The sequence below is a fragment of the Daphnia pulex genome, chromosome 9, assembly GCF_021134715.1.
Source record: "Daphnia pulex isolate KAP4 chromosome 9, ASM2113471v1".
Lineage (NCBI taxonomy): Eukaryota > Metazoa > Arthropoda > Branchiopoda > Diplostraca > Daphniidae > Daphnia > Daphnia pulex.
The window spans coordinates 131,341-155,091 of record NC_060025.1 but is presented as its reverse complement, the minus strand read 5'-3'; the positions used below and the strand labels follow the sequence as shown (position 1 = coordinate 155,091).

General features: G+C 38.9%; 8 protein-coding genes and 2 long non-coding RNA genes across 16 annotated transcripts; 2 read left to right on the top strand and 8 right to left on the bottom strand.

Moving 5' to 3' along the window:
• Positions 1 to 117: 117 nt before the first annotated feature.
• On the bottom strand, positions 118 to 1,595 carry LOC124201928 (speckle-type POZ protein-like). 2 transcript variants are annotated; one of them, XM_046598186.1, is made up of 2 exons: positions 1,549 to 1,595; positions 118 to 1,404 (listed from the first exon to the last, which is right to left on the bottom strand). In XM_046598186.1, exon 2 carries the CDS (start codon positions 1,305 to 1,307, stop codon positions 255 to 257), a length of 1,053 nt encoding a protein of 350 aa, XP_046454142.1. In that variant the 5' UTR covers positions 1,308 to 1,404; positions 1,549 to 1,595; the 3' UTR covers positions 118 to 254. The 2 variants fall into 2 exon arrangements, with proteins under 2 accessions (XP_046454142.1, XP_046454143.1); XM_046598187.1 differs by having other exon boundaries at positions 1,484 to 1,566.
• Positions 1,596 to 2,621: 1,026 nt separating this feature from the next.
• LOC124201927 (TD and POZ domain-containing protein 1-like) lies at positions 2,622 to 4,820 on the bottom strand. Of its 4 annotated transcripts, none has more exons than XM_046598185.1 (3): positions 4,800 to 4,820; positions 2,898 to 4,088; positions 2,622 to 2,827 (listed from the first exon to the last, which is right to left on the bottom strand). In XM_046598185.1, exon 2 carries the CDS (start codon positions 3,954 to 3,956, stop codon positions 2,913 to 2,915), a length of 1,044 nt encoding a protein of 347 aa, XP_046454141.1. In that variant the 5' UTR covers positions 3,957 to 4,088; positions 4,800 to 4,820; the 3' UTR covers positions 2,622 to 2,827; positions 2,898 to 2,912. The 4 variants fall into 4 exon arrangements, with proteins under 4 accessions (XP_046454141.1, XP_046454139.1, XP_046454138.1 ...); XM_046598183.1 differs by having other exon boundaries at positions 4,683 to 4,804; XM_046598182.1 differs by lacking the exon at positions 4,800 to 4,820 and adding an exon at positions 4,381 to 4,522.
• A 749-nt stretch (positions 4,821 to 5,569) lies between these two features.
• On the bottom strand, positions 5,570 to 6,968 carry LOC124201926 (speckle-type POZ protein-like). The gene is made up of 2 exons (XM_046598181.1): positions 6,869 to 6,968; positions 5,570 to 6,728 (listed from the first exon to the last, which is right to left on the bottom strand). Exon 2 carries the CDS (start codon positions 6,637 to 6,639, stop codon positions 5,584 to 5,586), a length of 1,056 nt encoding a protein of 351 aa, XP_046454137.1. The 5' UTR covers positions 6,640 to 6,728; positions 6,869 to 6,968; the 3' UTR covers positions 5,570 to 5,583.
• A 505-nt stretch (positions 6,969 to 7,473) lies between these two features.
• Positions 7,474 to 9,442, bottom strand: LOC124201920 (TD and POZ domain-containing protein 1-like). Of its 2 annotated transcripts, none has more exons than XM_046598175.1 (3): positions 9,300 to 9,442; positions 7,756 to 8,925; positions 7,474 to 7,687 (listed from the first exon to the last, which is right to left on the bottom strand). In XM_046598175.1, the coding sequence occupies exon 2, from the start codon at positions 8,806 to 8,808 to the stop codon at positions 7,774 to 7,776; it is 1,035 nt and encodes a 344-aa protein (XP_046454131.1). In that variant the 5' UTR covers positions 8,809 to 8,925; positions 9,300 to 9,442; the 3' UTR covers positions 7,474 to 7,687; positions 7,756 to 7,773. The 2 variants fall into 2 exon arrangements, with proteins under 2 accessions (XP_046454131.1, XP_046454132.1); XM_046598176.1 differs by having other exon boundaries at positions 9,376 to 9,442.
• A 504-nt stretch (positions 9,443 to 9,946) lies between these two features.
• On the bottom strand, positions 9,947 to 13,803 carry LOC124201919 (TD and POZ domain-containing protein 1-like). 2 transcript variants are annotated; one of them, XR_006877770.1, is made up of 4 exons: positions 12,740 to 13,803; positions 11,712 to 12,676; positions 10,188 to 11,321; positions 9,947 to 10,120 (listed from the first exon to the last, which is right to left on the bottom strand). XR_006877770.1 is itself a non-coding variant. In XM_046598174.1 (3 exons), exon 2 carries the CDS (start codon positions 11,244 to 11,246, stop codon positions 10,200 to 10,202), a length of 1,047 nt encoding a protein of 348 aa, XP_046454130.1. In that variant the 5' UTR covers positions 11,247 to 11,321; positions 11,712 to 11,858; the 3' UTR covers positions 9,947 to 10,120; positions 10,188 to 10,199. The 2 variants fall into 2 exon arrangements, 1 of the variants encoding a protein (XP_046454130.1); XM_046598174.1 differs by lacking the exon at positions 12,740 to 13,803 and having other exon boundaries at positions 11,712 to 11,858.
• A 565-nt stretch (positions 13,804 to 14,368) lies between these two features.
• Positions 14,369 to 14,700, bottom strand: LOC124201925. The gene is made up of 2 exons (XR_006877772.1): positions 14,583 to 14,700; positions 14,369 to 14,520 (listed from the first exon to the last, which is right to left on the bottom strand). It is a non-coding gene; the product is annotated as an uncharacterized LOC124201925 (long non-coding RNA).
• Positions 14,701 to 15,023: 323 nt separating this feature from the next.
• LOC124201924 lies at positions 15,024 to 18,475 on the bottom strand. The gene is made up of 4 exons (XR_006877771.1): positions 18,009 to 18,475; positions 15,489 to 15,633; positions 15,213 to 15,421; positions 15,024 to 15,145 (listed from the first exon to the last, which is right to left on the bottom strand). It is a non-coding gene; the product is annotated as an uncharacterized LOC124201924 (long non-coding RNA).
• On the top strand, positions 15,950 to 17,886 carry LOC124201918 (XK-related protein 7-like). The gene is made up of 6 exons (XM_046598172.1): positions 15,950 to 16,048; positions 16,109 to 16,574; positions 16,667 to 16,869; positions 16,952 to 17,185; positions 17,253 to 17,485; positions 17,555 to 17,886. The coding sequence occupies exons 2-6, from the start codon at positions 16,198 to 16,200 to the stop codon at positions 17,789 to 17,791; spliced, it is 1,284 nt and encodes a 427-aa protein (XP_046454128.1). The 5' UTR covers positions 15,950 to 16,048; positions 16,109 to 16,197; the 3' UTR covers positions 17,792 to 17,886.
• Positions 18,476 to 18,603: 128 nt separating the features above from the next.
• Positions 18,604 to 19,723, top strand: LOC124201923 (U6 snRNA-associated Sm-like protein LSm7). Its single transcript, XM_046598179.1, has 3 exons — positions 18,604 to 18,702; positions 18,938 to 19,142; positions 19,220 to 19,723. Exons 1-3 carry the CDS (start codon positions 18,694 to 18,696, stop codon positions 19,354 to 19,356), a joined length of 351 nt encoding a protein of 116 aa, XP_046454135.1. The 5' UTR covers positions 18,604 to 18,693; the 3' UTR covers positions 19,357 to 19,723.
• Positions 19,446 to 23,667, bottom strand: LOC124201916 (myotubularin-related protein 10-B-like). Its single transcript, XM_046598168.1, has 9 exons — positions 23,441 to 23,667; positions 23,241 to 23,301; positions 22,740 to 22,885; positions 22,505 to 22,651; positions 22,316 to 22,440; positions 21,953 to 22,252; positions 21,582 to 21,883; positions 20,044 to 21,513; positions 19,446 to 19,975 (listed from the first exon to the last, which is right to left on the bottom strand). Exons 1-9 carry the CDS (start codon positions 23,486 to 23,488, stop codon positions 19,788 to 19,790), a joined length of 2,787 nt encoding a protein of 928 aa, XP_046454124.1. The 5' UTR covers positions 23,489 to 23,667; the 3' UTR covers positions 19,446 to 19,787.
• Between the last annotated feature and the right edge of the window lie 84 nt (positions 23,668 to 23,751).

Genomic DNA, 23,751 nt, shown 5'->3' with positions numbered 1-23,751 from the left:
GCATATTATTTCATCTATTTTCATTATTAATTTTGGCTGTTTTAGTAAATTTTCCATTTAATAATTATCTTTATCGCCCATTTTTCTATTTTAAAAATAAATTGCAATCGAACATGGTTGATTTAAAAACGGGATGCATGTTTTATTTTCTGGGTCAAGATTTCAAGAATACACATAACTGAATTGTAATGAAACATTCAGGGCACTACAAAATTGTCTTTGTAAGGAAACGAAAAGAGAGTCTTGTTCGATTTTCAAATGGCACGTTTCTTCGATGGAGGTAGCAGAGCTGCCATACGCTGGTTTGCCTGCAGACACAATTCCGGGTGGTTCTTCATGAAACTCATCCATTGAGGCTGAGAGCAAAGTTCACGGGAATTTTCCAAGAAAAACTCCATGGCAATTTCAAAGAGATTCGGTAAAGGGAAGGAATGAGACCAAACCAAAATGTCGATGACGTTCTCGGTGCTCAGTTGTGTCTGCAATACTTTGATGCATTCGTTCTTCAGAATTACAACTCCATATTTATCTGCAACTTCATAAAGCGGTTGAACGATGTTCTTCTCTTTCAATCTGGGAGCTTTGCCGGTATACAAAAAAATCAGCAACTGCTTGAAAACTTCGGGGTCGAAGTCATCGATGATCACTATTCTCGATTTAGACTCCAAATAACTGGACCGGAAGAAGGCAGCGAATACAGGACTCCCGGTCGACAAAATGTTAGCATGAGCTCCGATGCCCCCCAAGTCTTTGAATTGAAAATGAACGTCACAGTTAGTTTGCTTGTTGAACATTTCTTCCAGTCCGTTTAGGATGTTAATTTCGGCCGCGGTGTTCGTTCCGAAGTCTATCCATAGGATAATGCCGTTGATCGGAGAATCGCACATTAATGTTAGATTCCAATCAACTGAATTATACTTAATCAGATAATAGGTTTCTGTCAAATCCCAACCAGAGCAATAGCACCACATGTAAAGAGGGTCAATTTTCCCATCTGTGATATTAGATCCCAGCATCTGCTGACTCTGTATTATCGATCTTTCAGCATTCCCACCATTCTCACAGAAATCCATCTTGCAAGCTGTCTTTTCAACTGTAAGTATGGCAGTGTACTTCCTAGTTTTGTTAATCGTAGGTTGAAAAGAGTATATCAAGTTGAATACATGATTAATCTGGGAACCACATAGACGAGTCTCTTCTTTGTAAGTACCCACTTGACTGTGTACCATATTGGTTGGAAATGTCCATCTTATACGAAACAATCCAAGCCTAACTTCCTCAGCCTTGACATTTAATAGTTCTTCCATTTCATTGACTTGAGTGGTAAGTAGTACCCAAATGCAACTTTTGTTATTTCTTCAAGATTTGGAGTAGTCAAAATCGCTGATCGACGTATAATTTTACCTGGGTAGAAAAAAGAAATAAATATAGTTACACTAGATATCTGAACAGAAAATAGTTGAGCTTAAATTCTAATTATTACTTGTGTTGTATAATTAATTAGGATAGTAAACACAAATTAACACATGCCAATATGGCCTTGGTTACCTCATCAAGCGGTTATTGCCGGCCAAACAAACCCAACAACCAAACATGCCATCTGGTGATGGAAGTAGCATAAGGTATCGAGAACTTTTTTGTTTTTAATTCTTCTATAAAAAAGAAGGGCTCTTGAATTCCTGATGCCGTATTTATTGACAGCATAAAAAAACGACGAGTGCGTATCTTTACAACCATGACTTAGAAACACCTAATGAAAATGAAATTATTTTCACAAACGAACAAAATCAAATTGTTACGGTAGGCTACTTATTTTTCCGCTAATGGAAAAAAACTGTCGGGGGAAATGGTTATCGATTTGCAGCGACGAATTCCTGTTAGTCTTAATCAATTAAGGGTGCATGGCCATGTTGTACAAGGTTACTTTTAAAGTGAAGGAGAAATAAAAATGGGTATTAATACGTATCAGTATAAAGAAATCTAACTTCGTAGGAGATTCTAAAAGAAGCGATAAACTGAAATCCACGCCATAAAATTCCAAGTCCAACACAAGAGCCAGAGCTCAACTCCTTTAATCTAAAAAACGAACATTGCTAACGATCGTATAAATAATGTTGTGACATTGTTTCAAGTAGATTTGAAATGTACGATTGCAGAGAAGACCTGGGACCTCTTAATTATCAAGATTCAAGACCTTTGTTAATTTGATTAAAATGGAAGGTTTAACATGGTTTCATTTCTAAACTGAACGCTAGTATAAAAATATAGAAACAAAACAAGTTTGCCGACTTGAGTTATTATCAAACGACCAAAATTATATAAACACTACTCGGGAACTTTTGGGTTTTGTTTTCATTCAACGTAAAAATGGTAGGGGGCATATACTTAACTTCTTCCCAACAAATTGGGTGGCATTTTCAAACAACTTTTGGATGGAGTGAATTTGAGAAGAGACCTAAAATTTCGAGGGCAATTTTGGATCTCAGTGGAATCACGATCGTCCAAATCAACCATTCTGTACAAATTTGGTAGCAAACAATCAGGTTTAAAAAGACGCCAAAGCAAAAACATTACCTCGGATAATACCTTTTCTGTTTTGCCAAATTTTAAACTTTTTGAAATCACTTCACATTTACGTTTATTTACCTTTTTTGGTAAAAGCAAACAAGTAAATTTAGATGATAATATTAATGTTCAACTTGGTTAAGTAAGATAAAAGGAAATTAACTTTATGACTAAAATCAGACGCTAACAATTCCGAGTTTTCGTGACAAAAGCACTGTTTTCATTCAACTTTATAGATTCCTAAGTTGAAACTTCACATAACCTAGACGAAACCAATAAAACAATTTTAATTCAATGGTTAAAGTCAAAAATAAGAATCTCATACGTCTTACCCAAAATAGTGCAAATTATTCTTCATCTGAAAACAATCCAACTTCATATCCTTCGGCGATGAGGTTGGCCATTCTCTGGTTAATCTTCAGCCACAATTTGGGATGATCCTTCATAAAATCCAACCAAGCGGGTTGAGAGCAGAGCTCCTCAGAATTTTTCGCAATAAAACGCAAGGCCTTTTCAAACAGCTTGGAAAGCGAATGGAATTGTGCCCAGACCAACACTTCCATAGCGTTATTGTTGCTCAGTTGAGTTACAAGGAGGTTGACGCAATCATCTTGGAGGGATTTGACGCCATATTTATCAGCTACTTCGTAAACGGACTGAGTAAAGTTGTTTTCCGTCAGCTTTGGAGCTTTACCGGTGTACAAGTAGACTAACATTTCCTTGAAAACGTCCATTTCACTGTCGGCAATATTCACAATTCTTGTTTTTGACTCAACGAAATCCGACTGAAGCATGGCAGCGAAAACAGGACTTCTGGCAGTAAGGATTGCAACGTGGGCCCCGATCTCTTCACTGTTTGTGAACTTGAACTTCACATCACACAGAGTTTGGTTGTGCAAAATTTCTGACAGTCCGTTGATAACAATTTTTTCATTTACTTCGTTCGTCCCAAAGTCGATCCACAACTCGATCATGCTGATCTTATTTCCTGATAGGATTTGGGATGTAGAGAATTCCCATTTGATAGGGTCATTTCCAGTTTGAGGTTCACTTTTGCTGCTTTTGCCTGAATACATAACTTTGACAGAATCTGACAGATTTTTCAATTCGGGCAAAACTGATTCTTCTTCTATTTTTATGCGTTTCGATTTTGATTGCTCATCTTCAGGTTGGCTAGCAGAATGGTCGCTACAAGAAATACATTTAAGTGTGACATAGTTGGAATACGCTGTATTCCTCGTAGAAATCTTGAAATTCCTGCCTTCAAGGAGAAATTGTTGATGATATTTCACGTTTTTACCCTTTTCAAATGAAAGCTTCCATACGACGCGAAATAATCCAAATCGAACTTCTTTTACTATCACTTTGCCTGACATTGCTTTGCCTGTCATGATGATGGATGGATTACCAAGGGTCAAGAGTACACCAGACACGTAATTATTTCACCAGCTGTGTTGTAGAAGCAATTTTTGAGATGAATTTTGAGAAGTTAAGTGGAAATCTTCGATTATTTCATGGTTTTCCTATAAGCACAACAAACATCATTAGTATTGTACAATGTTACATATACCATCTTAAATTAATGTTTTAGAATTTTTAGCTAAAAATTCTAATAAACCACATAATTCAAAATTCACCAAAATAGTATCAAATAATTCACATAACTGTAGACAAATCTAAATTTCAAAAAGCAATTGATGAAAATTGTGACTTTACTGCTGATGTAGTCTAGTCAATTGGATGGAATTCAACGAACATGCCAACAAGTCAAACATGTTGGGTGTATGTACCACTGTACAAAATTTAATGCCTCACCCAGCAATCATTCTCAAGACAAAAAAAAAATTCCTTGATTACACTTGTAAAGGACTCCTGCTTTACCAGTGCTTAACACAACTAATCGAAGCAGTAACTATTGGTAACTATCTATCTCGCACTCGACTACACACTATTCACGACAAAAGCAGAAGACGATTTAAGCATTTTCATCTCATTAGCGTTAGCGCCACCTGTACACGACTAACCGCATTATGATCGCTTCATGAGAGTAATGGCGAATGGCGTAGGGCAAAATTTATTCAATTAAACTCTTGAGTTTTAACCTTATCAAAACAGACCTGAATCCCATAATAGAAGTACATAACATTTTTCAATGAAGTCACCCTTCTTCATATGGTAGCAAGAAATGCAGAATCTAATGGGTCTCGAACGATCGTCGTACACTCTACACTCACCTTCCACCAAGCAATGTTGAAGAGCAGACAATGAGACAATATAAATCCTCAAATTTATAAGGGCGTTAGTAAAAAACAGCAAATAAAAAAATTATACCTTTTCCGCCTTTTCTGTTTTGCCCGTTTTGGCCAAATTTCTTTTTGATGATTCACTTTTAATTTAAAGTTTATTATCTTTTTTGGTTAAAGCGAACAAGTTAGTTTAGATAACTCATTAATCCTCAATTTGGTTAAGTAAGGTGGAAAAAATGGAAATTAATTAAATTAAAATTATAAGCGAATTACCATATGGTATCGACTGCTATAAAAAAGGATCTAAGATTGAATTCTTTGTGTCGTGTTTATTGACAGCTTCAAAAAACAAACGGGGAGTGAGGCTTACTTTATTTTGAGAGCATTTCCGGCATACAAATTGACGAACACAGGAATAATAACAATAATGAATCATGCAAATAATGCCGTCGAAATAATAATAACGTAAGCGTGAGCATGAACTAAGCACTATGTGCGTCTTGAAGCGAAATTGGACATGCACAGTGATCGAATTCCAACACCAAGCTGTAATCCCAGTTAAGGATTTTCTTTTCTTTAGAGTTGACACAAAATCAAACTGCAAAAAAATTTAAAACAGCAAAAGTAATTTCGAGCCAGACCTATATAGTGCTCACGATGCATAATTTTTTTTCTGTGGAAGAATACAAAAACTTAGTTAATGGAAAATTCTAGTCACCTTTACAATTAATTATATTTGTAAGAAAAGAAAAGAGTACCTATTGTTTTGTTTTCAAATGGCACGTTTCTTCGATGGAGGTAGCAGAGCTGCCATACGCTGGTTTGCCTGCAGACACAATTCCGGGTGGTTCTTCATGAAATTCATCCATTGAGGCTGAAAGCAAAGTTCACGGGAATTTTCCAACAAAAACTCCATGGCAATTTCAAAAAGATTCGTTATAGAGAAGAAATCGGACCAAACCAAAATGTCGATGGCGTTCTCGGTGCTCAGTTGTGTCTGCAATACTTTGATGCATTCTTTCTTCAGAATTACAACTCCATATTTATCTGCAACTTCATAAAGCGGTTGAACGATGTTCTTCTCATTCAATCTAGGAGCTTTGCCGGTATAAAAAAAAATCAGCAACTGCTTGAAAACTTCGGGGTCGATGTCATCGATGATCACTATTCTCGATTTCGACTCCAAATAACTGGACCCGAACATGGCAGCGAATACAGGACTCCCGGTCGACAAAATGTTAGCATGAGCTCCGATGCTCTCCAAGTCTTTGAATTGAAAATGAACGTCACAGTTAGTTTGGTTGTTGAACATTTCACCCAGTCGGTTAAGGATGTTAATTTCGGCCGCGGTGTTCGTTCCGAAGTCTATCCATAGGATAATGCCTTTGATCGGTGAATCGCATTCCAATGATATAATCCAATCAACTGAATTCTTCTTAATCAGATGAAAGGCTTCTGTCAAATCCCAACCAGAGCAATTGCACCACATGTAAAGAGGGTCAATTTTCCAATCTGTTATATTAGATCCTGGCAGCTGCTGTATTATCAATTTTTCAGAATTCCCACCATTCTCACAGAAATCGGTCTTGCAAGCTGTGTTTTCAACTGTTAGTGTGGCAGTGTACTTCCTAGTTTTGTTAATCGTAGGTTGAAAAGAGTATATCAAGTTAAATAGGCCTACATGATTAAACCGGGAACCACATAGATGAGTTTTCACTTGGCGAGTACCCAGCACTTGACTCAAAAACATATCGGTTTTAAATATCCATCTTATTCGAAACAATCCAAGCCTAACTTCATCAGCTTTGATATTTAAAATTTCTTCCATTTCATTGACTAAAGTGGTAACAAATTGCAACTTGTTATATCTTCAAGATGGATTATTAGTCAAAATCACTGATCGACGTAAAATTCTACCTGGATATTGATATTGGAAATAAATAAAGTTAATCTAGTTATTTGATTCTTTGGATATCTGCTGAATAGAAAACAGTTTCTAATTCTAATTATTCTTAAGTATTCTATAAGTAAGAAGGATCGAAAACACAAATACATACCAGCATGGCCGTGGTTAACAAAAAAATGAAACGCGAAGTGGTTACCAGTGGTTACCAGCCAGAGTCGGAAAAAGCTGAGCCAGCTAACAGCCAAACATGCCATCTGGTGATGGTAGTAGCATAATATTCGAGAAATTTTTAAATTTGACTTTTCTGCTATAAAAAAGAGGGACTTTTAAATTTTAAATGTGGTATTGAAAGCTTCATTAAACAAACCACGAGTAAGGCTATCTTCATTTTGATGGCATTTCCGGCATAAAAATAGACGAATACAGGACTTACCAGCCGAAAGAATAATAACGTGAGGGTGATTGGTGAGTGTCTTGGAGCTAAATTGAAATTGAACATTGCACAATGCACAGCGTTTGATTTTCAAACACCACCGTCATTCCATTTGGGATTTTTATTTTAATTTGTCACAAAATCAAACTTCAAAGTAACATTGGGCGAAATGGTTTATCGACTAGCAGCGACGGAAGCCAACTGAGTGCCGTGAATAAGAAACAATTCATGACGAACTTCTTTAAATTGACAGCCTCAGAAATTTTCATCTGCAATACCTTGCACGAAGCAAAATGTTGTTGAACAGTGGAAAAATCCGCAAATGTGGTATGAACTTATCATCTAAGTTTATTTACCTTTTTTGGTAAAAAGAAATAAACAGTTAAATTTAGATGATTCAACATGGTAAAGTAAGATAAAAGGAAATTAATTGGATGAACATTATAAGGTGACAGCAACAATTCCGAGTTTTTCGCGACACAACAGCACTGTTTTAATTCAAACTTCGTAGATTCGATAGTTGCAACTTCACAAAACCTATTGGGAACAATAAAACAATTTTAATAAAACGGTAACGTAAAAAAATAAAAAAAAAGTCTTCATACCATAACTGGAAATTGTTTTTAATCTGAATAGCATCCATTGTCATATCCTATGGTGATGCGTTTTGCCATTCTCTGGTTAATCTCCACACACAAGTTGGGATGATCCTTCATGAAATCCAACCATTCGGCTTGGGAGCAGAGATCCTTAGAATTTTTCACAATAAAGTGTATAGCTTTTTCAATCAGCTTGGCCTGCGAATGGATTTGTGCCCAGACCAACAATTCCATAGCGTTATCGTTGCTCAGTTGAGATACAAGGAGGTTGACGCAATCGTCTTTGAGGGATTTGACGCCATACTTATCAGCAACTTCGAAAACAGACTGAGTAAAGTTCATTTCCATCAGGTTTGGTGCTTTTCCAGTGTACAAGTGGATTAACATTTCCTTGAAAACGTCCATTTCACTGTCTTCAATATTCACAATTCTTGTTTTTGACTCAACGAAATCCGACTGAAGCATGGCAGCGAAAACAGGACTTCCGGCAGTAAGGATTGCTACGTGGGCCCCAATCTCTTCACTGTTTTTTAACATGAACTTCACATCACACAGAGTTTGATTGTGAAACATTTCTGACAGTCCGTTGATAACAATTTTTTCATTTGACTCGTTTGTCCCAAAGTCGATCCAGAACTCGATCATAGGCTCTTCTCCCATCAGCTTTTGGTCTATTAGGATTTCCCATTTGCTAGGGTCATTTCCAGTTTGAAATTCACTTTTTCCTAAGTACATAACTTCGACATGAGACAGACTTTTCAATTCGGGCAAAACTGATTCTTCTTCTATTTTTATGCGTTTCGATTTTGATTGCTCATCTTCAGGTTGGCTTGCAGAATGGTCACTGCAAGAAATACATTTAAGTGTGACAATGTTGTTAAACATTGTATTCTCTGTAGAGATCTGGAAATTCTGGCCAGACTGTGTTCCGCAAAGGCTAAATTCTTGACTATATGTGACGTGATTACCCATTTCCAACATAAGATTCCATACGACGCGAAATAATCCGAATCGAACTTCGTTTACGGTTACTTCGCCCGTCATTGGTTTTTCAGTCATGATGGATGGATTTTCAAGAGTCAAGATGCATACAAGACACGTAATTATTTCACCAGCTGTGTCAAACAGTTTTTGAAGTTCAGAACTTGGGAAATCTTCGATTATTTCATGGCTTTCCTGGAAAGACAAACAAAATTATTATCAGTGTTTTCCATCTTATACTAATGTTTTAGAACTTTTAACTACAAATTCTGAAAAGATACATAATTTAAAATCAATTAAAAAATATTATCAATGTAAATATAACTCTTCGTTAAACATTTCCATTCGACAACCAGCAGCCAACTTAAAGAAAACAAAATATTTCGAAAATATTGAAGAGAATGAATTGATAAAAATTGTAGCTTAATTGATGATCTAGTCTAGTAAAAGTGAGTAAGTAATGGAATTAAAATGAATGTAGTCTACAAAGTGGGGGGCGACGAGTCTAAACATGATAGGTGTGTGTACCCTAATTTAGTGTCTCAATATTCCCAAGACAAAAAAAATACCTAGATTAGATTGTACTTTTCAAGAACTCCTATTTTAAACAATATAATAGAAGCAGCAACTATTGGTACTATTTACTTCAGTACTCGTCTTATTCGGGTACTCGGCTCACGAGTCACGACTTCCTTCACGAATGACAAAGCAGAAGACAATCTAAAGAGTTCAGATTAGCGCCACCTGTGAACCACCAGCCGCACTATGTACGCCTCGTGAGAGTAAATTTGAAGGGGTGTGTGAAAGGGTAAGCCTATAAAGGAAATTGATAGGGCAATTAAACTATTGAGTTTGAACCTTTCAAAACGGACTTAAATCACACACTAAAAGTACATAAAATATTTCAATCAAGTCACCCTCTTCTTATGGCAGCAACAAATGCAGAATCGTGGGTCTCATCGTCGTACACTAAACTATTCCACGAAGTAAGACGTTAAAGAACAACACATTTTCACAAATACCATTGTGTCTATCATTCTTTACAAGCATGGTTAATATTTAAAAACAACCATGCCGCCAATTTATAATGACGTCAGAAAAATAAGAAATAAATTTATGATCTACCTTTTCTGTTTTGCCCGTTTTTGTCAAATGCCTTTTTGATGATTCACTTCTAATTTAAAGTTTATTCCCCTTCAAGGTAAAAGCGAACAAGTAAATTTAAATCATATATTAATGCTCAACTTGGTTAAGTTAGGTTTAAAAAAAAAGGAAATTAATTTGATGAAAATTATTAGTTGACAATTACGACTTTGCGAGTTCATCCTTGTTCGCGAGCACTTGTTTTCATTCAGACTTCGTAGATTCCCAGGTGGAACTTCAAAAACCTCTAGGCAACCAATAAAACAATGTTAATGACATGGCACCATAACAAATGGAAATGTAAAGCGTCTTACCCGAAATGCTAATTATTCTGAATCTGAACAGGTCATCAGGACGAATTTTGCCATTCTCTGCATAATCTTCAGGCACAATTTGGGATGATCCTTCATGAAATCCAACCATGCGGGTTGAGAGCAGAGCTCCTCAGAATTTTTCGCAATAAACTGCACCGTTTTTTCAATCAGCTTGGGAAGTGAATAGAACTGTGCCCAGACTAACAATTCCACAGCGTTACTGTTGCTCAGTTGGGTTACAAGGAGGTCTTCGCAAACCTTTTTGAGGAACTCGATGTCATACTTATCGGCAACTTCGTAAACCGACCGAGCAAAGTTCTTTTTCACCAAATTTGGAGCTTTTCCAGTGTACATGTAGGTTAACATTTCTTTGAAAACGTCCATGTCAATGTCTGCAATATTCACGATTCTTGTTTTCGACTCAACGAAATCCGTCTGAAGCATGGCAGCAAAAACAGGACTTCCGGCCGTAAGGATCGCTACGTGGGCCCCGATCTCATCACCATTTTTGAACTTGAAGATCACATCACACAGAGTTTGATTGTGAAGAATACGTCCCATTTGAATGGTAACCAATTTTTCAACTAATTCGTTCGTCCCAAAATCGATCAAAAACTCGACGAAAGGATTACCTCCCTCTAACGTTTGGATATGGTTAAATTTCCATTTGCCATGAATATATTGAGTTTGAGGTACCCTTTCGCCAAACAACAATACTTTGATAGGAGGCAGACTTCTCAATTTCGGTGAAACTGACTCTTCTTCTAGTTTGATGCGTTTTGATTTTGATTGCTCATCTTCAGGTTTGCTAGTGGAACGGTCAATGCAAGAAATAAATTTAAGCGTGATTACGTTAGGCCTACCAATCGATTCTTTCTTCCTAGAAATCATGAAATCACTATCAAACTGCAATCCGGACAGTCGAAATTTGCGACAAATCCGACAATCTTTCATGTTGCCAGCATTATGGAAATATTTCCATAAGACGCGGAATAATCCAATTCGAACTTCATCTACCGTTACTTTGCCTTGGCCGTCGTCGATAAATTCTTCGTCCATGTTATTCTTGTTTCTTGATGGCAAAGTAATTTTGAAATGTTAACGGGTGAAAATCTTCCCTTTTCCACAGGTTTTCTGAAATAACAAGAAACATTTAGATAATAGATATATAAAAACGTTTAGTTACAATACTTCTATTTGCAAAATATTATCAAATGAAAACGTAACCCTTTGTTAAACAAGTAGTCAGACCTGTACTTCACGAAAATGAACAATTATGAAAGTACCTACTGAAGAAAACTACACATTTCAAAAACGAAATTATTACTTAACTGCTGATCTAGTCTAGTGAAATTGATGAATGATTAGATAATGAATTTTAAAAGCGAACGTGTTCTTTGTTCTACAGGTTCTACAACGTGGGGGCCAACGAATCGTGGGGGCCAACCCAACAACGAATGTTGGGTGAGTGTATACCCGAATCCAAAGCTTGCAAATCAAGTTTTCTCAATAATAAACATTTACCTTGATGAAATTGCACTTTCAAAAAAACTCCGGCTTTACAAAACTAATAGAAGTAGCAACAGTTTTTAATTATTTAGTACTCGACTGAGAATGTCTTCGACTCATTCGACGATTCAATGACGACAACAGCAGACGACAAAAAATTCGGAATCAGTGGCAATGACAGCAGTTTCTGAAATCTTCCGCGCCATCTGTTTTTCTATTAATTCCCCTGTGAACAACTCTGATTGTTAGAAAAAACTACACTTGATTGAACTACACTTGATTAAATTTGTTGCGCATATAAAACAGTCCACTTTTTAAAAAGCTGGAATAGTACGCTGTACGCCCTAGAATGAAAACCGAAATAGCAAATGGCTACTAAAAACCTGCGCTGAGTGGTGGTTTTAGAAAATATCTAAAATGCAAGACGCTGCACGACTCGTACGGCACAAATTTTAAAAAAAAGACAATTAAATTATTCTGTAGTCTGTAATTTCCCACTTCTCGACGGAATTGCTACTGAAAAATGTTAAGTTAAACCGATTGCTCTCCAGAGCTCTTGAGTTAAATGAGAGATAACCAGAAGACAATTATTTAAAATATTACAATCACGAAATAAGGAAAATGCAAAGCTAAATAACAAGATATGCAAGAATTCGGCTGCGATGTAGAATCCAAAGATGGGAGATAATTTCAAAGCAATTCTTTTACTGAGATTTTTTCTAAATGGAAGATCTACATCAGTGTAACTTACATTGCAGTTGCGGGGATAAGGAGTTAATGCTATAGAAGCTTAAGGACTTGTTTAACAGTTTTCCGAGTAAAGAGGTTAAAAGTAAGGAAAAAAAACATTACAAAATTTCAGTAAATAAAGGGCAAATAACGAACGTATTTTCCAGTTCTAGTCATTAACGGGCAGCAAGGGTGACCATGATGGACTAGTTGGCGTGTTTCACCGATCAAAATGTTTTAGAAACTCGATCCTTGATAAAACAATAAAAACAAATATTAGGTAAAGGATAAAGAAAATAAAAATTTCTCATTACCATTAAAAGTCGAATTAGCCAGTGTTGTTGTACGCACAACAGTCAGAATCATCATCGTCGAACTGGTTCAACAATTTGGCACACTCGTTCTTGAGATCCTCAACCAAGTATTTATCAGCAGTTTGACACAGCAAGTTGATGGTCTGCTTCTGCTCACAGCGTCCGTCTTTAGCCAGTTTGGGAATTCGGCATGAATACAGGTAATTCAAAAAGTGGGTAAACACTTGAAAATCAATGTCTTCAATGACCACTTCATGGGTTCTTGACTCCTTGAAATCAGACTGGAACATGGCAGCGAACACAGGACTTGCAGCTGATAAGATGATGATGTGTGCACCAATGGATTGACCGCCTTTGAACTTGAAAGTTACGTCACATTGGGTTTGAGAGTGAAACATTTCAGCCAGTCCACATATCATGTGAGTTTGTCTGACTTCACTTGTGCCAAAATCAATATAAATAACGATGAAAGTGCCCACTTCATTCACTTGCAGAGAGGTCTTCCACTTGTGTTTACGATGTTTTTGAAGAAATTGAAGATCTTTGGAATAATGGAAATCACCTTCTATCCACATCTTTATTGGCTCTTGGAAATTCTCATCCAACTTTTTGGGTAGGTCCAGGAAGTTGTCGGGTGGCCACTCACCAGAATTTATGGGTGTAACAAAGGACGAATGAAGTTGTTTGAGACCGACTTCGAACCAAATAAACTCTTTTAAAAAGAGAAGAGCAACAGAGCTCACGAAATTGCGTCCCGATTGTGATCCACATAGCTGAAACTCAACGAACTTAAGAAGACTAGGAAAAGCTAGTACTTCGTTTTTAACAGGAGTATCCTTGGTTTCTCTGAATTGCCAGTAGACACGAAATAATCCATGGCGAACTTCTTTAACATCTTTGACATGTTCTTTAACATCTACTAATTCAGACATTTTAAAAGCAAACAACACAAAAACAATTCGATTGCTTTCTGGCACACACCTGCTTCAGCTTCTAGCAACACTAATGACGTCACTTTGTCTGTCTAATTTGCGTACAGTGTTGCCAATTTGTCAGCTCTCTAGGTTAGCGCTTTCTAAAAGAATTTGTTTTCTTATTTCATTTCACGTAGCAATCTCATACCATTCCACACCAGTAACGGCACAATAAAATTACAGAAAATAAAAAATAAAACTTTCCTGTGATAAATGCCCTCCACTACACCGAGAAAAGTTGATAGTTTGATACCGGCTTCGCTTCTCCGTATCAGCGAGCAAGTATGAGTTGGCAATTTCTTCAAATCAGAACACTTCACAAGGGAATTCGACATTTTAAGAATCCTGACTGTCTGTTGGTAAAATGACAACACTCTTGCTAAAATGAACTGGAATGAGCCGATCCCAACTTGGCTCAGCCGAGCAATCCCCAACACAGTTTATGTAGTATGTCTCTCAATTTCCCTTTTTTCGTTGCTGTTCGTTGCGTGTCCCCTTAAATCAGCTGGACACGAGGTTAGATAGTCTATGGGAATTTTGATTGATCAGCTCCCCAGTAAATTTAAATGGTTTACTTAACAGTTAATACAATCACAGAAAGTTCCTTTTCTAATAGCCTCCTAAAATAGTTTGAATAAAAAATCGGAATAATAAATTTGACGAAAAGAAAACCAAAGTTACTTTATTATGACTGAGAATAACTAAATAATAAATGATACGATTGCGCCACGAATGAAATTACAGCACGGGTGGACGTTCCTCCTTGATTATGTCGCTGATGGATGCCGTATGCTGCAACTCTGCCCGCTAAGATAACGCGATTCAGTTAAATAATTGAAAAATGATTTACGTCTTTGTTATTCTAATACCGGAATCCGTTGGCAGTCATTACTGCCTTCTCAAACAAAGTGGGTAATTTTCCAAGTATATTAAGCAAAGAGTGCAGAGGAACCCATGCAGTAAGTCCAGTCCGACGCGGTTAAACCTATGGGAAATAGATGGTAATGGTTATTACGTTCAATCGAGATCAAAGTCTTAGAAGAGGTTATAGTTAAAATATTTGCCTCAGACAGAAGTTGATGGAATTTAACGATTAAATTCACATCCGGTGACGGAATGAGCTTCAAAATCAGTTGGGTGCACTTCTCCTTTATCGATATTGTAGCCGACTGATGTGCGACAACTCCAGATGATTGTTCTGTTCAATGCGGCTGACGATGTTGGCTAAACGCTTCCACTTCTCACGTGATCCCAATAGTTGTTGTTGTTTACTCATGCAGCTGACGAGTACGCTGCTGAAAAGCCTTTAGGGCTAGGTGGCCAGATTGCACTCCTTCAAATGCCTGTTTCATCACCTGCTGCTGACATAGGCGTAGATTCAATGGTGGCAAATGCTGAAGCTGCAGGTATCATTGGGCAGTTTTAGTCGTAACTTGATGTAAATGATTAGATAGTTTTTAAGGTGAAACTGTGTTCCTTTAATTTACGTCTATACTTACATTTATTTTTACACAAGTCTACTGTATGTGAGATTGGGTAAATTTCCCAGTCAGGTGATTAGGATTTAGTCAAGCAGAGGACTCAATTAACTCATTTTTAAATAAGGAATCAAAATTGAAAATTCACCATTTAGTTTACTAGTGGGTTATGGTTTGAGGCAGCGAAACAATTACATTCATTCTTGGGTCTCTAAACAATTGACTTTCTCCTATACAATAACAAAAACAGAAATCGATATCAAATCAGTAACAATATATTACTTTTAAATTTTTCACCTGAATGAACAGTCCAGCACCAGCAGTTGCTTCCAAATTTACATTTTTTGGCCCACATAATGGGCATGTCAGTTTTCAAAACGTTGTTTGTTGACAATAAGTTGTCGCCATTCCTCGCCAGGGGATGCTAGTCACTAAACATCGACTATCGTTCGCAACCAATCGATCGATTCAAATCCAATTGATTTGCAGGACAAAAAATTCAAAAAACGACAACAACAAAAATTATTCCTTTTTGATAGAATAAAAATATACTACACAGTTAATGAACGTGATATTAAGTAAACGTATTTAATGAATAAAAGGAGAAGGAGAATTGCGAAAGAAAGGCATTCGTATCTGTTTGTTAAAGGCAATTGATAGTTCTTATCTGTTTGTTAAACTGTTGCACAAGTGATGAAATTCCAAAGGAGCCCTACATTATGTGACGCCCCGTATTCTGCTATTTATCTAATCACAATGTGTTCCTTGAATTTCATTAGTGTATCGGCTTTGCTTCTGGCCAAACTACCTTATTATAGTCTTAGTTTTCTTTTGCATCTGTCTGGATACGTTAGCTGGTATGTGTATAGTGTTGTACAACCGTAGTGGCAATACCGTTTAATTGCCATTTGATCCAGCGCAACACGACCTGCCCACTCATAACCCTTTCGTCGCGTTGCTGTGTGCAAGAGAAACGGTCGTGAGGACTTGTGTTGACAACAGAAAAATGGGAGTTGTTAAAAAAAGAAAACACTCAACTTCCCCCACCGTGGAACCGAGTCAAGAAGATTCAAAGAAGTTTGAAGATCGCTGCAGAGACAATCTTAAAATTGCCAACTTGAATTGGTTGATCTGCTCAAACTGCCTTTCATTAATTTTTTACGTCTGTCACATTGGTTGGAATGTTAATTGGCTGATTTTCAAGCAAGAAAAAGATTGGTGGTACTTGGGGTTTTGGTTAACTTCCGCGGTTATTGTGACTGTTAGAAGTTTCCTGTTTTACAATGACAACAAAACCTGTGGCCCCCGTGATCGTTTGCCAGAGGAATCCCATGTGGCTAGGTGGAGCAAGTGGGTCCTCGGTTTGGTCTGTCCTATTCCGAGGTAGTATAATATGTTCCAAAAAGAATTTTCAATTTGACTTAATTGTAAGTTGATGCAACGTTATTTTGGGGTTGAAAATCTCTCTCGTACAGGTATTGGGATTTAATTAAATATGCCCGCCTAGCGAAACAAGCCATTGAAAATGACGACGCCTCCAAGAACATTTATTTTAGCGCTATGATTTGGGAAGATGCCGAGTTACTACAACTGCGCCAATTTGACAGTTTCATGGAATCTGCGCCTCAATTATTGCTCAAACTTTACATCGCCCTAAAAGGAGGATCCCATTTTGGAGGTTTTTACTTATTCTTATATTATAATTACAGCTGTTACCATTGAAAAAATGATTGAAAATGATCCATCTTGTATTTTAATAGTTTTTTCGGTGATTTTCAAAATCTTCACTGTCGTCAGCTTGGCATGGACATTGGTCTCGTACGATCAAAAAATCTGTTTAATGGACGGTGTGAAGAAAAGTGGCAATTCGAACCAACGCAACCGATCAAACGGCATCACCATAGACTACAACAATGATGCAGCAATTAATTGTATTAAAGACGTAAACTGGACAAATAGCGCCATTCTATGTTTAGCTAATTTCTTGTGGATAGGTAAATTACTTAAATTACTTCATTTTTATCAATAGAAAACCTTTTTAAATTACTTTTTTAACGTTAGTTGGCCGACTCATGGCCTTAAGTTTGTTCGCATCGGCTTACGGCTGGATTATTTGGCCCGTCTGCCTTGCCCACTTGATCCCAATTTTCATTTGGCATTTGGAAACAAATTACAATTTCATGGACTCGTTGAGATTGTCATTTCTCCACCTTTTCGCTTATTTGTACCCCACAAAAAAGGCAGGAGAAAAGGAGCCCACACACCCTCGATTCTCACCTGCCATGTATCAGTCGGTGAGTTAACAATTCTTGATTTAAAAAATTTATGCATTTAACTATATTATCGATTTGATGGGGTCATAGGTCTGCTTGTGCGAGAATGTGATCCTTATGATCCTGTGGATGGAAAGTTTGAGCAAAGGCGATGATTGGGATATAATAAGGCTTTACTGGATCATTCAGTTTGTGACGACTCTTACCAGTTTCGCATTGTTTTGGTGGGTTAAAGAAATCAACAAAATGCTGCGGGAACGCGACACTAGCCCAACTCAAACAGAAAACCAGCCGACATCAGAAACAGCCTTAACCTTATCGCCATAAATTGTTGATTTTCTAACATGGCCATAACCTTATTTGCTCCTGTTTAATTGTCACGTTAAGAGTGATCTTGACTTTAATACAGAATCACACCTCTATCTGCCACCTCTGCTGTAACTTGTAAGCTGACAGTATGAAAGTCTCTATCTAATGACATGTAACATTTTTCTCTTACAGTTTTTAACCTTAAGGAATGGTAGATCATTTGATTGACACTTACCCCAAGACAAAGTGATTGGCTGGACTCAATTGGATTCCATTATTCAAAAGTGGCAGCTGGCAGGATCAGACTCAACGATACAGCAGAGCAGGCTACTATCCAGGATCAGTTCAATTTTAACCTGAAGAAAAAAGATTTCCCATTTAAAAAACTCGTTTACTGTTCGGTGTAGATAGACAGAAAATTTGAAATATCAAAAGAATCGTTCTTTTCAGATTGTCAGGCCGCGACGACTAAGATGAGTGGAGGGAATCGTGATAGGAATCTATCAAATATCGTATTGTTCTTTTTGTTGTTGGCATTCAATAAATTGACCAGCTCCTCATGAACACCAATACAGTGTCGGAATAGTATCAAGTAATCTGATTTCGTCTTATAGAATTCAAATCAAGCAGAGTTACATCGAAACTTGACTCATCATATTGCCTGCAAATGTGGGACCGTTGCCAGTCCATCTCCGGTCCAAACTGATGAGGCTTTCAATAAATCCACAGTAAAAAAAAACGCCATCTAAAATATTCAATGAATGGAAAAATAATTATAAAGAAAAGATTTGAAAAAAAGAGTGGTTAAAATATTCATTGAAATCAATATTTGGCACCGGTGCTGCGCTATTCCGATTTTGATTTTTACAACATTGCAGACGACTCTATTGTTTTCTGTACACCAAACCCAAACGGCAAAAATGGCAGCCGTAAGTATTTAATTTACTAAATGAATTAGTGGTCTATAATCCCAAGACATGAAATGACAAGCACTGAATATATTTAAGCTATGAATAATGTCTGAAAAACATTGATCTGCCTGTCGTAAATTGGGTACAATTAATAGCAATGCGTCACGTCACTCATGGCTTTTATTGGCTACTGCTTTAGAATTACATCATTCTGGGTTTTGCTAATAACGTTATTCATTTCCTTTCTTTTTAGCAAAAGGTCGATAAATCCACACCGGCAACAGGTAGCCCAGCAGATTTAAAGGAGAAGAAGAAGGAAAGAATCTTGGACTTGTCCCGTTACATGGACAAGTTGATCAGAGTCAAGTTTACCGGAGGCAGAGAGGCAGCTGGTATACTTAAAGGTTACGATCCTCTACTCAACATTGTCCTGGACAACACGGTAGAATATCTAAGAGGTAAGACTTGAGAACTACCACAAATTGTATGTGAAACAAGATTGACTTAAAATTCCTGTTATGTCTTGTATTTCTAGATTCGGAAGATTCATTCAAGTTGTCAGAAGACACCAGACAGTTGGGCTTGGTGGTTTGTCGTGGAACAGCTGTTGTTCTCATCTGCCCTGCTGACGGTATGGAAGCCATTGCCAACCCTTTCATTCAACCAGAATAATTGATTTTTTTTTTCTAAATTGAACCAATGATCATTTGTCTGTGTGTTGTTTCCCAATTTTCCAATAATAAAAGAACGAGAAAAAGGTGAAATAGTATAATAATATTATTAAAATCCTTCAAAAAAACGGATAGGTAAAAGAACACGGATCGACAATGATAATAATACGATGATTTGAATAAATGATTCAATTTTTATGCAATTATATAGCAGTAATGCAAAACAGAATTATATTTTTAGAAGGCGATTAGAAAAGAGCCTACGAAGGTCGAATTCATATTTATGTACTTTTAAGTGTAGGAAAATTGGAGAGGCACCGTCTCATCTTTCTGTGTGAATGTCACAACATTCGGCCGTCAAACGAACTGGACAACGTGAAATGAATCGAGAGGAAAATTCTAAAGGCAATGATAATAACTGATGTTCAAATCTCAATCGGTGACAAAAGAGTCGGAATCGAATTCAGCTTCGACGGCCCGACTTCCAGTCGAACGGAGTGTGGAGCCGGAAATGACGGGCGAAGGAACAATTTCCCACTCGCCGAATGACAAGGCAGAATCGTTTTGTTGCTGGACGAACGGGTGGAAGCTGCTCAGCGTCACCTGACTTCCAGGTTGGCCTGAATAAGAAATCAAAATTAAGAAAAAACAAACAAACAATTGAAAGTGAGTCGACAGCGGTTGATACCCGGTGAATGGTCGCTCATGGTGACGAAACGTTGACTTGGCGACGAAGAAATGTCCGCCTCGCCATTGTTACTCAAGTCGTGCTGCAACTGGCACTGGTGCAATTTGTCCAGCTGCGATTCTAGACTGAGAATGTCGTTGACCAAGGCGCAGTGATGGAAATAGACGGGCGGATGTCCACCACCGCGGACGTCGAGAACCGGAATCCACCGCAAGTAGCACTGACTCCACAGACGGAAGTCGACGAAGGAATCGGCCACCGGGAGCATCGAATAAACGGGCCAGTCCAGTTCGTGGTAGGGAATGTCTCCTCCGTCAGGCCCTGGATCCTTGCCCGGCTTGAATTCCTCCCACTCCTTACCCAGGTCCAGCTTCAACGGTTTACTGTTGGGTTCCAGTTTGATGGGGTAACTGGGAATCGGATCGTAAACGGCCGCTCCGTAGACTGTCCACCTCTGCTGAGTTTGCGGATGATTTCCCAGGTCGACGATGCCCCTGGACGCTCTGTAAGTGACGGCCGACGAATCGTGGTGACTGCTGGACATGAGCGGCATTTCCATCCCTTCCTCGATGGATGAGATCTGCTGTTGGTGAGGAGAGAAAGAGCGGCCGTGACTGTGGAAAAGAGCCCCGCGGATTCGCTTCCAGCGGCTACTTCCGCTTCCTCCGCCTTCGCTGTTACCACCGCCGCCGGCCCGACTCAGAGTTCCCACGGAATTTCCGCCGTGGTGTTCGGGTAAGGCGGCCAAACCGAATCGGCTGCCCCAACTGCGGCCCAGCGTGTCCGTTTTCTTGTTCTCGGCCGCCCCGTACTCGGTGGCTCTCAGAGCGGAAATGCTTCCGGAAATGCTGTTGCGTCTGGGTCGAGTGCCGCCTCCGCCACCACCGTCGTTGTGCGAGGCCAATCCAGGGATCCAGCGCGGGACCAGGTTGTTGACATTGTGGTAATTGGCCGCCGGAATTCCTTTGCGCTGTCGATAAGCTGCGACTCGACAGGTGATGCTGAAAAGCGGATTGAGAAAAAGGCCAATGTCGACATCGTGGAACTGAGACGACCAGTCCCAGACGGACCGTGAAATCAAAGCGACTGGGCATCCATCTCCTCCGCCTTCCTGCGGCTGCGGTGACTGGGTCATCAGCTGGCGGATGCGGTCGCTGTCGAAGGAGAAGGTGTCAAAGACCGTGTTGTGCAGCGAGTCCCACAGGGACGTCAGATAAGTTTCGCTGAATTCAAACGACATGGGGAATTGGTGCTGCATCTGCCAGACGCAGTCGAGGAACAGCTGGAACAGCGGCGACTGTTGGCTCTCGTACTCGCTGATGCGGCCGAACCGTTTGGTGAACGCGTGACCGAGCGTGACCCACTCCTTTTGGACGAGGCTCTGGAACCCGTTGATGGTGCGGAAGTGCGGATCCATAATCAACTGGGCCAAGGACGAGATCACGGCGCTCAAATCTCGACTCTCCGACTCTGCAATTTAAATAAAATGAAATAGAATTGAATTGATTCAATGATGGCCTTAAGAAATAATTGTTTACCCTGGAGGACGACCGAGACTTGGTGCTGGCTGACGGCCTCCACCACCCGATTGGCCATGCGGAGGCAAATCATGACGTGGTGAGGCCAACGGGATCCGTTGATGAGCGAAAGGGATCGGCTGTCGTTCTCCCAAAATTTTTGAATGTTGTCCAAGGGGCAACAGGACGAATCGCGGAGTTTGCACCAACTGGCGTGGATCTCTGCCAAGGTCGGCATCGATTTGTCCAGTTCCAGGATCAAAGGTTCCCGCAAATTGGGATGCGATTTCCTGACGTGTTCCAGCATGATGCTCTCCTGTTGCCTGTTTGAATCAATTAACTCGTCAATTTAATTTTAAGTTTTTCCATTATCTTTTTTTGAAATTTATTACGTGTCGGTGATGAATGGGTGGAGGACGGCCATGCGGACAATGACGCATTTGTTGATGTGTCCCCAACACCAGACGGGCGGGCGATTGCCCATGAAATGCTTCGAGGCTTTGAGGATTTGATTGTCCGACAAGGATCGGGGGACGACGAATGCCTGCGGTAAACTGGCGCTGAGTTGGTAATTGTCGTTGGCGCTGCAGACTCGCCATCCTTCGTTGCAGTGGCACCTCTCCACTTCGCTCTCCCAGTCGTGTCCGCTGGTGAAGAATTGCATCTCGTGAACAGTTTGGGTCGGTGGTAACCTGAAATCATTTAGTATCAAGAATTAAATGCTATTCAGAAATGAAATGGGTATAAATGATTACGTGCACTCGAAGCAGAAGAGGAGTTCGATCCTTTTAGGAAAACTGTGATGTAAAATGGCATTGATGACCGTCTTGTGGAACCCCACCGGACAGAATTTGAAACTGTAACTATGTACACTAAAATCCTATAAAACAATTAATAAATTTAAGATAATTGGAACTTTTGTGACAAGTAAAAAATGACATTACTTTACAAACAAGCTGAATTGTCTTGACATTTGTTATAATGCTTGTTCCAGGCAAGAGTTTTTTACGGCGCTCTCCATTGACCTGGTAGATTTGGTCAATGTTGGCCAAGCAAACTTCATTTTGGCTCAAAAGTTTGTTCCTTTCATCCTGTGTGTCGAGAAAACAAGGAGGAGTGAAAATCAATACTTGCCCTGGCACAACTTTTGTCAACGTAATCACACCACAAAACAATCACCTTTGGGTTTCCTGCATAGTTTGATGTGGTTGATACAAAGGCGATTTTGAAGTTGGTGACATACAGGCAGCCTGATATGCCATGCTTCCTGTTACTGACCGAGGCAAATTTCAGGACATTGCTGGCTGAGGCCACCACCACCTCACCTGAGTAGATAATAATGAGATTATTTCGGTTAATTTTTGCTAATGCCCTACCAGGAGAGGGCTTTGAATCTCCTGTATTCAACGAGGATGAAAATGATGATCATTGAAATGAGGACCAGAATGGCACCAAAAGTGTAGCCGCACATGATTTTTTAAATTGAGTTGGCAGCACCTTCCTAATCACTTGTTTTTTTCTTACATAATGACAGAGATACGAGTCTGCGCGGATCTCCGCGCAGGCGCCAGCATTTTGTTTTTAAAAAAAACTTGCCCACAGTGTTGACATGAACCACCTGGCAGTTGGCCAAAAATAGCCAACCAGCAAAAGTTTGTTTTTGTGTATGGATTTTCTCACCTGGCAATAGTCGAGGCTCCAACTTTGGATGATCTTCATCACTGATGACCCACTCGTAATCCTGAAAAACAATCAAAAAGAAAGAAAGAAAGAAAACTCGGGTGACGTGATTTACCAAGGTCAAGACAATCAAAAGACGTTGTGGGTTGGGACTGTCAAACGTCACTGCTGTAGCTCGAAATGTAACTTGTCTTTATTACCTCGCTCCCGTGTTCGGTTATATCGACGTACGTTTTAAAGGAACTCATGTTTGACAATTAAAATCCCACCACCCCACTCCCGACAAACTACAAATAAAAATGTTGGTAAAAAAGAAAAAAATGACCAAATATTTTGTTCACGAAATCATCACGAATAACCCACACATACACACACAAATACTGTCTGATTACTTTTGGTTGGGACCGGTCGGCTATTGCTATTCCATCTAAGGTGGCTCTAATGTGCTTTTATATCTCTGCCTCCCGGGGGGGAAATCATCGATTGAAAATATGAAACAATGGATTATTTT